The sequence below is a fragment of the Pisolithus orientalis genome (genome assembly GCF_024613125.1).
Source record: "Pisolithus orientalis strain OTSU chromosome Unknown F5J12scaffold_236, whole genome shotgun sequence".
NCBI lineage: Eukaryota > Fungi > Basidiomycota > Agaricomycetes > Boletales > Pisolithaceae > Pisolithus > Pisolithus orientalis.
In genome coordinates, this window is record NW_026261017.1 from 16,178 (window position 1) to 29,529 (window position 13,352).

Consider the following 13,352-nt stretch of genomic DNA (forward strand, 5'->3'; position numbering starts at 1 on the left):
ACTACCTTTGAGTGATGGAATACTCACTCTGAAGTGATACATATCCCTTAGGTGGAAACTTGCAATTGCCAAGTTCCCGTTTTATGTGGTCAAGCCACTTGTCCAACAGTTCTCCTTGCTTTTCTGCTGCCCTTTCCTTTGCCTCAGCTATGGCCAAACCTTGATCCAGAAGCCCCCTAAGTGCAGGGAGGTACAAGGCATCCACTTTGGTCAATAGCACTATCACAGGAACTATGCAGAAGTTTAGTCACATGCAATCCTCTGTGCAAGTCTTTTTCTTACCATGACCTGTGTCACACTCATTGAAAAATTTCCGCTCAGCCGCAGTTACTGTCCTGTGGTAGTCTGTCATGGGGATGCAAAACCTACATCCATCTGTTCACTTAGCCTGTAGTTATTCGCAATGTATTCCTTACCAGATGGCATGGATTCGTTCATTCACCCTCGTTGTGGTTCCATGGTCAACCACAAATTTCCTCATCTCGTCAAACTGTCGGGTGGAACCTGCTTCGAACCCACAGGAGTCATGGAACACAAAGCCTGGGTTACTGCGAAATACGAGCTCATGCTCAATCTTATGGACACCACGCTGAGAGCACTCAGCATCAATATCAATTTCCACGAGTCAACATGGCATCTTACTTCCAAAGTGCCTTGCACGACACCACCATCCATCTGAAATTGTTAGATAGGTTTCACCAACCCGATAGGACTATACCTTGTTTCCTTTCCCATCCAAGATCTCTGGCTTTTCTGTAGAGTTGCAAACTCTTTGGAGGATGGTGGTTTTACCGGCATTCGCTCTGCCCATGACCAGAATTCGAAAGCGCTTGATTTTTTTCATGTATTCTTGAGCCATCTCAGAATTGAGACGGTAAGCAGGTCCAGAAGACGCAGTTGCTGCGACTCCGCCTTAGACAACTTGGATTTCACGAAGAGCGACAATAATACCTTGCGAAGTAGCCTCAACCTGAGGGCGAACTGCATTCGCCACATCACCAATAAGATCGCTAGGTTCTGTGTCCCGATATTAAGCATGTCATTTTCGTAGGCTAGAACAATATCATACCTGCAGCCGTAGCTTCAGTTGCAGCAGGAGCTATATCACTTGGATCGCTCTGGCGGGCGCGATGCGAATCACTGCCGAGCGACTTGAACCACGTCTTGATACGACCAGGAGCCATGTGAATGTAAGATACGATTCTGTGTACTTCAAAATGGGAGTTTAAGACGTGCCGAGGATCAGCGTGAAGCCCGTCGTCGTGGTATTGAGCAAGTCCTTCCGATATCAAGGCGCCTATCTTCTCACTTACGCATGTGCTTACGTAACTTTCAGTGTCGGTTCGCATCGTTACCTGTCCATCTCGGACGTCGAGGGGTATGCCATTATCCAATGCAATAGCGATCCGAAGTGACAAGCATGCCAAGTACTGGTTCAATGATGGTTCCGTCATCGTCACCATCCATCGGACACTCAGCGATCGTGCCCAGGAGGAAGCCACAGTTCTATTCAAACTGCATTCGAGCCTGCTCGCTCGACATTCGACATACTTTGGTCGTGTTCTCAAAGGTTCGGGTATAGACGAAGGAGAGCCGCTCGTGTCGGATAATTCGCGAATATCAAGGGTGACAGTCCCACCTGGACTTGGCGTACGGGTGGAAGAATTTGTGTCATTGCTGGAACATTTATACCATGATACGTGAGCATTTTCCCGTGTTTCCGTTGCAACAACCATGGCCCGATATCAATTGTTATACTGACGATTGAACTCCTCTCCCCTCCCCCTCACAGCCCTCTATCATCAAAGTCTCCATTCAATCAGGTCGCTTCGATCCTCCGCGTGTCCTCCCCATCTCAGCTCGACTTCCCCGACTTACACGCTCTCGTCCGAAGCTACTTAGAAGCGATGTTTCCAAGTGGTCCTTTTCCATTTACGCATCCCAATCATCTCGAGGAGGCATTGGCACTGACGACGGCGTATGACATCAGATCGGTAAGTCCGTCTCCGTCGACTCAACCGTTTTTTTATACCTGTATTCGGACGTACTCATGTCTGGATCGGTCCCATCGTGTGAATAACACGTTTTCATACGGAAAATAATCGTGTTCGTCCTCAGATCCGAAAGGGCATATATTACAGCCTCGTCACGACAACCGACTTCGAAACAGAAGAGGTAGAGGTAGGTGAGCAGGGAAAAGTGAACACAAGAGAAAACAATCTGGAGAACAGTCAAGGTGACATCGTCGAAGATTCGAAGACGAGACACAGTGTCCTGTCGCCCGCAGATGTAGAGAGATGCGGGAGGTTGATGGCTGGGATTGTGGATCATTTCACGCCCATATTGTTCACGCCGGTAGGTGCGATCTTTTGTGCGTCTCTTGTGTGTACCCAAAACCGCCAGTCGGACTGCGGCACGCAATGAATGATTCCCCCTCCCCTTTCTCATCGAACGCCCTATTAACTACAATTTTCGCTCCTGTTTAACGCTCTTCTTTCCCAGCCCACAACGCCACACATGGCATGCACGGACGTGTTTGCCGATCAATGGATGTCACTTGTCATCCCCTCCGCGATCTCAGATGGTGGGGTGTACAAACCTCTCGAGACCCTGGAATCCATAAAGCAACTCGACTGGGCAGCTGAGGGATTATGTCCTGCATGTGTGCGGGAGAAAAGGGAAGAGTGGACAGAGGAGCAGGCTGTAGTGTGGGAGAAGGTGGGCAGTTGGCTTGGCTAGTAAGCTGCCCTTTGGACACACCTGAATTCCGCAGCCATTCCATTCTCGTTGTCATCTCCCGGTTGTGTGTATGGTGTCTTTTCATCCGTCATTTGAAGTTTACTGTCTAGCTCCTGGTAGAACCGTTCCATAGATGCTACTGTTTCGAGTAGAGGATTAGTCTATATGATTAGACATATCCAACCGTTAGGGTCTCCAATCCTCGAAGATGGAATCATTTTATGTGGTACACGTCCAAACTCAAGTCGAAATTGACATCTATCCTCACTCGGTACCGCTCAGGGTTTCTGCAGGTTGTACCGCATCTCCGTGTCATGGCTAGAGTACTTACACCCAAGACGCCCTCGTCATGGTCACAGATCTACAAATATACATACACGTGTTCTTCATACACGTATTAGAATCAGACGCACCGCCTATGTATTAGGCTCAGCATTCAGCTGATGGTTTTTTTTTACATATATCCAAGATTACCGTCTGCACATTATCATTATCGATTCATCAACGCAGTAAATTCCTATACGATAGCAACGACAAGATAGCATTGTAGGCATGCATGAAAGAAAAAAAGACTTTGTCAATGGGTACAGATGTGCAAAGAAACATCAGCATGAAAAAGTAAGCCAGGAAAAAAAAAAAACCGATTGCATATGTGCAAGTCATAAGGTGCGTGCATGCGTGCGTGCGTCGTCATAAGTATTGCTGGCGTGGTGAGTGGATAGGTCGTTGTAGTGGGGTACCACTGTGTGACGTGTGCAGCGCGTGAACGTGTGATGGTTGGATTAGTACGTCGCGCTTGAAATCGAACGACGGTGGTATAAAAAGAAGTAACGAAGTTCGCGGGGCTAGTTGCAACCGCGACGATCAGCAGGAGATCCGGAGAGCTTGATGCAGTGGAAAGGATGCCGAGCCGGTGAGACAATACCAGGAACATGACCATAAGTAGCGGGCGCTGGCATCGCCATAGACATTGGGAGGAATGCCACGACACGGGCGGTTGAGTCGGGTTGAAAGGCGGGCGAGGCTAGGACCACTTGGGGCAGGAAGAGATAGGAGGGGAGCAGATCACCGTCAGCCTCAATCCAGTACTTCAAACCGTCCCCTCTTCACCTCCCTTATTCCATCCTGCTCCTCTTCCAAACCCCTCTTCTCCCCCATACCCATACCACCACTCATCCCTTCACTAAGACCTACACCCACATCGACAATCCCTTCGTCTTCCATCATATCAAAGCTAAACCCCTCCGGCACACCTAAATTATCACCGTTCACGAGGTCTTTGAGGATCGCTTGATATCGTTCCTCAGTCAGCCCCATCCCAGCAAGCGGATCAATCCGCATGTCGGTCCCAACCCCACCAATGAACAACGGACCGTTTCCGTTGCCATCTGCACCCTCCGCGTTCGCAGATGCCGATGGCGGTCCAATTCCACCGCTGTCCCCCCCAGAATAAGCTACAGTCGTCCCCGAGGAAGACGCGGAAGACGTCGATGTAGTAGCAGCAGAAGGGGTCGCCGAGGCGGGTACGAGCGCATCTGTTAACGAATTATCTGTCGAGAGGCGCGGAGCACATGCTATTCTCGGGACCCTCGACATCTCCTGGATGACCTTGAGATGCATGAGGTGCTTCTGTACAAGACCATAACTTCGTAAGCCCCATCCTGCCACGTCACACGCAACACAAATAGAAAACGCGGTACAGAAAGGATCTCACCTCCAACATATCCAACAACCCTTCCTTGGTGAACGGTTTCGGTAACACATCGTTCATGCCTGACGAATAATACGTCATGATCTCGCTCGGACGCGAATTACTTGTCATTGAGATGATAGGTGTAACGTGATCAAATTGGCGGATCAACGATGTGGCCGATATACCGTCCATCTTGGGCATTACAATGTCCTAAAACCCAAAGTGTGTCAACAGCCGGCCCCAACGGGCGCCGCCGCGTAAAGAGATCAACTCACCATCAGCACTAAATCATACTTTTCCAAGTTCATCTTATTCACCGCTCCCACTCCATCCACTGCCACGTCAATCGCGCACCCGAATACCTGCAAAAACTTGCTGCTCAGTCTCCTGCTCACCGCGTCGTCGTCCACTAGAAGTACGCGTGGTGGGACTGCCCATCCTGGGACGAACGTTGACCTCCTGACTCGTAGTTTCTGTCCACCGCCAGTCGAAGGTGTCGTGGCTCCGGAAGTCGCTGATGAAGATTCTCGGACGCCGGGGTTCGTGGGTGTAGGTCGCACGACTTCTTCAGCACCTGGACTTTCCTCTTTCTCGAACCCCTCCCCTTCACAATCCCCAATTCCACCTACACCGTCTTCATCAGCACATCCATTCCCGTCTCCATTCCCACCCCCATTCATATTTGGCGTACCAGGTATATCCCCACCATACGTCCAATTTCCATTCGCATCATCAAGCGCACTCCTCGGAAGCAAATGTCCCAATGTGAACACCTGTAATCCCTCGTGAACCGTTTGGACTGTCCCATCCCAAGATGTATCCGGAGGGATCAGAAAAGGAGCATCACCACTCGTCATATCCGTCCCCTCCGGTCTGGTTCCATTTCCCGAACCTGTACCATTACTCGTCACTTCAGCAGACGCCCCAGCCTTCCTCGACATCTCATTCATCTGTGCCAAACTCGCCCTCGCAATCGCGGTCGGATCCGGATACCGATGATCGCCAACCAAGCCAAGCACGCGATGGGCCTCATGGACGGGTAAAAACTGAACCTGCTGCATTGGTTGCATCGTTTGCATAGCCGACACCATTTGTTGCATCGATGTCGCTTGCGGTAAGGAAGACATTGATTCCTGCATGGGTGATTGCATAGATGGGATCGTTTGCGAGAGAGGGATTGTTTCTCGCATGGAAGATATTTGTTCCTGCATAGATGGAATCGGTTGAATTGATTGTATGGGTGGCTCAGCAGGTCCTTGCGCCTGACCTTGTGCTTGTGAAACTGATGGAGACGGGGATTGGGATTGCGCTTGTGCCTGTGCTTGTGCTTGCGCCTGACTTCTTGATAGTGCCCGAAAAAGTGTCGATGACGACGCAGACGTCGTGGGCGGTCCATGCGGTCCATGTCCATGTCCATGGGATCCGAGCATGTGTTGCGAATGAGACGCAGTGAGCGGCTGCAAAAACGGACTTGGCTGCGGCTGTTGTTGCGAAGCCAGCAACGTCGCTGACATCGCAGCCGCCGTGGTCGATATTTTCGTTGACATGCCGAACATGGACGGAGGTGGATGCGTGTTGGGAGTCATACTGTGTCCTAGAGACCCTGATCTTGCCGGGGGAGGCATCACAGGTGTATGGGGACCTTGTATTTGCTGGGAGTTATTTGCAAGGCCAGCTGTAGGTGGTGCTGGTCCAGGTGCGATGGATGTTGCAAGGACCGAATCTTTGTGCTTCGCTGAGGAACAATGATGAGTATACGAACGTGCATCGGAGACGCAGGCACAGAAGACACGGGGTAAGGTGCAGGGACCTATTGCACCCGTGACCCAACTCTCATCTTCTAGCTGCCCTTGACAACCCAACCATTTCCTTGATCCAAATAATACAGAACACGAACGAACAGAGCAAAATCCAAACCAAAAAAGTAAGCAGACTCACCGCCTTCCGCACGCAGAAAATATTGCACTAGACTCTGCATCAAACCATCCTGCTGAGCAAGATTCCTCTGGAAATGAACCATTTCTCCAAGCACGTCCTTGTAACACCTTTCCAAACCTCTCACTCGATCCTCTGACCTACACAGCTGTGTCCTTAGAGAGTCGTTCTGAGACTGCAGCGCCGCAACTTGCTGCTGCAACCCTGACATTCCGTTCTGAAAGCCGGATACAGTGTTCTGCAAACTTGTTGTGACGGATTGAAGTGTTGCATTTTGAGCGTGCAATGCGTTGGCCTGGGACTGGAAGGCGGTCATCTGCGACTGGAGGGCTGAATTCTGGTTCTGCAGTGCACTCGTGTGTGATGCGAGGGTGCTGGTTTGAGTTTGGAGAGATTCCAATTCGCCGCCCAGGGGTCCGGGTGAGCCGGCTGACCCAGAACGACCTAGCGTAGAGGGTCCGATACCGGACCCTAATTGTGCTGGTTTACGGGCTGCAGGGACCTTGCGTTTTATGTTTTCCAAGGCTTCTCGCCGGTCAGCGTGGAAGTCGGGATGTCGGAATGTCCATGAGTGTTCACCAAATTGGGTGTCGTCGGTATTTTTGACCTGGAGTGCATGTCAGAATGGGAAAGACCTCCGGTCCTAAGAGACACCAGAGCGCGCATGGAAGATGCACACGATATATGAGCATACCCACCTTGTGGAAGTCGTATTTGTTTAGTTGCCTGACAAACGAGGCAAAATTAGAGTGTTTAAACATGCGAGGGAGGATTGATTTCGTGAATTCGTTCATGTCCTATTGGAAGGGGAGATGTGAGCAAGAACGAGGTCGGAAGCGAGATCGCGTGGTCGATCAAAGTGATGAGAGATAGAGCAAGAAAGAAGCAGGAAGACCGACCTTTACGACAAAGCAATCACCGTTTGGACCCCATGATACCACGTGTGAGAAGGACTGATCCTCAAGCATCCTGATGGCAAGTAAGCAGTGGATCGGAAGGATGGCCGCGAAGAGGGCGTACTTGTACAGTTTCTTGACGAAGTCGCTCGTCGCTGGCATGTTGTCATCGCTGTCCTTTTGAGATTGTGGTGGAGCGGGTGGTGGCGGGGGTGGTGGCGGTGGTGGTGGTTGCAGTTGTTCGCGCTTGAATTGTCTTGATTCTGATTGGGCAGGTGTGTTTTGGTGGATGGAAAGCGAAGAGGGGTGTTGTTGTGGATGGAGTGGGCCAGATGCAGGGAGGATGTCTTCGCGAGAGCTAGAAGTTCGATGGAGGGACGTGGGCCAGGATGGCGGCGGCGAAGAGTGACGATAGGGAGTCATGCGATTTGGTGGATTGAGAGGCGGGAGGGTGTTGATGTTGGAGCGAGACGAGCTGACGGGGGGCAGGTGGAGCTGGGAGGGCGGGGGGAGGTGGGAGGAGTGGAAGAGGTGTTGGCGGACGTTGGAGTAGGGCGGGCCCTGTGATGGCGGGTCCATGGCGCGGGCTACACTTACAGCGAGGAGAGCGACAAACTCTGGCGTGGCGTGGACTGGGCGAGGCAGTCTATGAAAAACAAACACGGACAAACTCATCCCTCTCTCTCTCTCTCTTCAACCCAGAGCCGCAACCACGTTCCGGGGACACCCTCGAATCCATCTGGGGGGAATGCAGAGAAGTAAATCGTTGGTGTGATACGGACGAGCAGATCGACGTTGCGTTGCCACACGGAGCCATTCCAGTCAGGGTAACCACAGAGTCTAGACTCTATGAACTGCCCTCCCATCCCCTGAGCGCTTGCTATCTGGACACACCCGCAGTTAATAAGCAATCGCACAAGCCAACACATTTGTAGACCTCCAATTACTAATACTTCGTAGATCAATCGATACATCGATAAAATAAACCGTCCCTTGGCGGTTATCATTTAGCACACAGGATCGACGACTGGCCTCTCCTGTCAGGTGGACTCCGGACGGACTTGGATGCATCGGGAGTCCGCGGAAGGTACCCCAAACCAGTCATTTTCGACATCCCAGCGGGGCTGCGAAGTAAAGCATCCTCGACTATGTTAGTTGCTTGGGGTATCATGTGGAGGAAGCCCTCCCTCGCTACACTTATTGTATACCAACACCATGGAGATTAAATTACAGTACTTGGTGGCTGTGATTCGGCGCCAATAACATTATCAGATATATCTCACCAAACCCTACTGAATCTTCCGATCGGCCGTCGTCGACACAACGAAAAAGCAACCAGGCAGCTACCGTCTGAATCACGCCGAGCTTGCTATGTCATCGCCCACCGACGCTGACGTCCAGACGACTGATACCACTCCCACTCCCGCCACTCCTTCAAGCCGACAACTCGTCGTCCTCATATCCGGTTCAGGTACATTCATACGCCCACAACCCATTTACAATATTCAATACCATCGTCATCATGATATAGGATCGAACCTCCAGGCACTCATCGACGCCCAAAACACACCTGCCCTTCCAAACACTTCGATAGTCCTCGTTCTCTCCAACCGCAAAGCCGCACACGGACTCGTCCGCGCCACAACCGCGTCACCACCCATCCCGACCGCATATCTTGCACTCCAACCATATCTACGCAGTAACCCTGGAAAGACAAGAGAGGACTACGATCTCGAATTAGCGAGGATCGTGCTGCGGGAAAAGCCGGATGTGGTAGTGTTGGCAGGATGGATGCATATCGTGAGCGAGCCATTTTTGGAGGCTCTTAGGGGGACCCGGGAGGTTAAAGATGAAGGTCAAGAACAAGACGAGTCGTGCAGTAACAATGATGAGAATTCGGTCCCTACCAGTCCTATCCCCGTACTCAACCTCCACCCTGCCCTACCCGGTCAGTTCGACGGTGCCAACGCCATTCAACGGGGGTACGAGGCATTCCAGCGTGGCGAGGTTAACAAGCTAGGTGTCATGGTTCACCGCGTCGTCGCCGAAGTCGACCGGGGCGAGCCTCTCATCGTGCGTGAAGTCCCGATCGAGAAAGGCGAGCCACTCGAGGTGTATGAGGAGCGGTTGCATAGAGTCGAATGGGAAATTATCGTGCAGGCCACGAAAAGAGTGCTGGACGAGGTCAAGCCGCTGCCTTTGGAAGGCACCGAAAATGCGTAGAGGGATGAATTGAAATCATGAAGTATTGTTATGGGTGTATGTATACTACGGTACACGTGGTCGATAGAACGGACTACCTGATTCTACATTACATGCTGTCCCTTGGCAAAAGTACGATGGCTACCGGGCTACCCCCGCGAAGAAGAACACTATTATATACCATGGTAAACTCAATTACTACTTTCAAAACGGGAACCGCAACTCGGACTCAACCCTGTGATCAACACTCGGTCTCCTCGGGAACTCGTCACTGAAAAACCCAATGCCTCAACATGACCACTCCAGGAGTATAATACCAGACGTGTTAGTACGCACCTAAATGGAAGATCACGAGTCGCAGTTACAGACGTCGACAGTGGCTGTATCCGTGACACGCGACGACTCGGTGGAGGGGTAAGCATCGAGAAGCGATGCGGAATTTCCTTCCCAAGTCCCGATCCCGATCCAGCTGTCCAATCGTTCACTGCCGTCTCAAACACGAACCCCTGCGTCCTGTCCAGAGATGCAGAATAGGTATCCCCCAGCGGTGGGCGTTGGCAGTGCGAGACATCCGCATCGCCCATAGAAAATGGCTCATTTTCAGGCCAGAAGCGCTCCAGGATTTTCGTACCCAGTGGCGGCTGCGCAAGACGCGAAGGCAAACAATCAGAAAACGGTCCACCCACGGCATTCTAGCCAGGTTCACATACCACGGAGACAGGAGGCGTCGGAGGATCCAAGGGCACATATGGTACGTGATATTCATCATACCCCGAAGTCGACGAGCTCGAAGACGATTCAGATGACCTCCACCCGAAATGCGACGATGAAATACGGTGAGAATTGGATTCTGGGGTCGCCCGCTTGGACGTGCCCAAAGCAGAACGACACCGTCTGGCCAGTCCAAAAGGCAATGATGGTTTGTTTTTCAGTACGGGCATACTTAAGTTCGGAACGCGCATGAGCGTGGAAAACGTCGGTGTCCGGGGCCGACTTTTGGGTTTCGTCGTGTTCGTCGCGTTACCGGATGTGGGGTTGGGGTATGTCGACGTCGAAGATAGTATCTGAGTACACATGTTGACAGTGTCCGTCTTTTTGGATGGGGCGTGACCTTGGAACGCAATGAACATGCACTGGCCTTTGTAGAAACAGAGCCACTGGGACGAAGGTGTGCTGTAGGCTGTCAATCAATACGATGTTGGAGAGCCACACAGAAGCTTTATAGTCCACAGCAGCGCTTGCCAGAACCACCGTGTCCACAAGTAAGAACGGCGAACGTCCCACCACCCTCCTCATCTCATCGCCTATCCATGCCCCAATATTGTGATATTGGTCATTATAGAAAGATAGAACGGGAACAAGAAGACCACCCACCATCGAACAAGCGAGATACTTGCTTGCCTATCGCTTTGTGGTCGTCATCAATCCAGCTAATTGTTCTCCCACCATAACAATATCATTGCACCTTTTCAAAGACCGCGACGGCATGATAATTCATCGCGGCAAGTGGCTCACCAAGGAAGTTTACTATTTTTGTCTCAATGGACAAAGCGTCATTACCTGGCTGAGTGGGTTGATGGCCAACGGATGGCTGGAAGGTGATCTAGGGTGTCTCATTTTCGCTGGGTGTCATGCGGGACAACACATTGAGATGGGATGCATCGTCCACCGATGGTCAAATTAGAACACTGCACCACCAAAATGATCATCCACACATGCGTTCGTTGGCTGCGAATGAATGGCAGAGGATCCACTGTACCAATACGGAATAATGGGTCCATGCCGTGTGCGAAGTATTTGTGATGTCTTCAAGAGGCGTTCCGGGCGTTGTACAGCATATACGACCACGGTGAGGTTATTCCATCCGATTGCACAATTACACAGCTTGGCAAGGAATCCACCATCCGGCGGCGCGACCTTCGCCCTCAAAAAATAGTGGAGGACGACCATATTATGAGAACGCCCTTTGAGAGCTACAGACTCGTAGACATCCTGCTTTGACCTCATTGCACTGTGACACCTTACCTTCCACAAGAATGCCCGACTCCTGCAACGTCCTCAAACCAATTCACCAGTACCCCGACGCGCCGTACGGCTGCATCACTACAGCCCAACCGAAGATCCGGTCGTAGTCGTGCGTCAGTACGAGCGGTCGGTAGTGTCCGGTAGCAGATCTGAGCACGCGAAGCAGGACGCATTGACGGGGACGCGGTAAAAGTGACATTGGGGGAGGATGGCTTGGATGTGGTAGTGGTTGTAGTTGTGGTTCCGGGTCTAGGACGGGGATCATGGGAGAACGTTGCCAGGATATCTAGTGTGGTCCGCAAGTGGTGACAGCGGCGTCCAGGCACAAGGGCATGACGACGCACACCAAGCAAATGGTCGACATGGTCGTATTACCCAAGTTAGCGGATAGAATGTAGGGCAAACAGCGATATGAGCTGCATGCAATGACCATAAGACTTACTCTCGAAGTGAACGACATCCCCTCTCGCCAACGCAGGAGGTGAATCCGGGTCCATCCCATACCCACCCCAGACCTCCGCTGTGTCTCGCCAGGCGGTGAGTCGACACACACACCCCTCCTCGTCCCCAAGTATAAGTTTGAGTATCGATACTTCCTGGCCCGCACACGGCCCGGTCTTCACTTTGACGGTGTCCGGGCCCTCGACTTCGAGGATGGCAACGAGGACATTTACCTTGTGCGCCCTCTTTTGTCGCGCTTGATTTTGTTCGGTCGCGGCACTACGAAGAGACGAAAGAGAGGTGATGGTGTGCAGGCTAATCTGGAAGTTTGGGAACCGGGTAATAGACGAAGTATTGTCGTCGGAATACGTTGTTTCTTGTGTTTCGTATGTAGCCTGTGGCTGAGACTGCGAAGTGAGGAGGAAGGAGGGAAGACCAGACGCATTTGCGCTTTTCTTCGAGGGTTGGGTCGCCGCTGGAGTCGGGGGCCACGTAAGGAGCGTCGTCGCTCGTTCTGGACGTCGACGATGGTGGCGTTAAATCTCAGTAATAAAACAGACCGGAAAGACATGTCACGATACCATCATCGTCCTGTGTCTCTCCGCCCGCGCCATCAGGCTCGCTATCATCAATCCGTTCCCCGTCCTCGTCTGCATCCTTGAAAATTACGTTCTGGTACAGAAGAGATATTCGTCTGCTGGCTTCGTCGAGTGTTGCAGTGGGATATACCAGGGTGGGGTCGTGGAGCGGGACGTAAGACGGCGAGAAGGGTGCCGGTGTGCTTTCCGTCGTTTTCCAGACGTAAGAACTCGGGTCTCTAGCGAGATCTGAAGTAAGAGGGGCACCGAGAAAGACACGGTAGTGCACCATGATGATGTCAGGACGGTAATAGCGACTCTTGCCAGCGCTCAGCGCTAGCCTCGTTCACCGTATGGCTCTTCCGGTCGTCTGATCATTTGGATCTCATGGTGTACTTGACAACTTGTGCCTCGCTGACAATTTGGCAATCTATAGTGGGATTTACAGCTTTTCAACCAATCCCGCTATGCTACAAGCCATAAACCACTGGTTACTTTTGTGCATGCTACATAACGTCGTAATTGAGGCATCTCTTTGCAACACGTACGACTCCGCTACCAGAACCCATCTTGACACCACTTCAACCACGATAGTATGTATGTTTGATATTTCGGACGCATTGAAACCATATATTACAGCCCAGCTGCATTTACCACGAAGACCTAAATTTTTGCGCTTTGTAGTTGCCTGCAGTGCTACACAAAATGAGCGTTCTCCCTTCAAACGTCCGTATAGCCTGTGCTCAGACCCTGTGATCCAACATATCTATGTATGTGGATTATCAGTCTTGGACTCAGAAGCCGAGTCCGGGCACAGGCTTGTGTAAAATATACGGGTATGGG

At 51.6% G+C, this 13,352-nt stretch overlaps 1 protein-coding gene across 1 annotated transcript; it reads left to right on the plus strand.

The window, feature by feature from the left end:
- The first annotated feature begins 10,204 nt into the window (after positions 1–10,204).
- On the plus strand, positions 10,205–11,440 carry F5J12DRAFT_877771 (uncharacterized protein). Its single transcript, XM_051747134.1, has 3 exons — positions 10,205–10,505; positions 10,828–11,153; positions 11,225–11,440. Exons 1-2 carry the CDS (start codon positions 10,426–10,428, stop codon positions 11,147–11,149), a joined length of 402 nt encoding a protein of 133 aa, XP_051594048.1. The 5' UTR covers positions 10,205–10,425; the 3' UTR covers positions 11,150–11,153; positions 11,225–11,440.
- Positions 11,441–13,352: the final 1,912 nt, after the last annotated feature.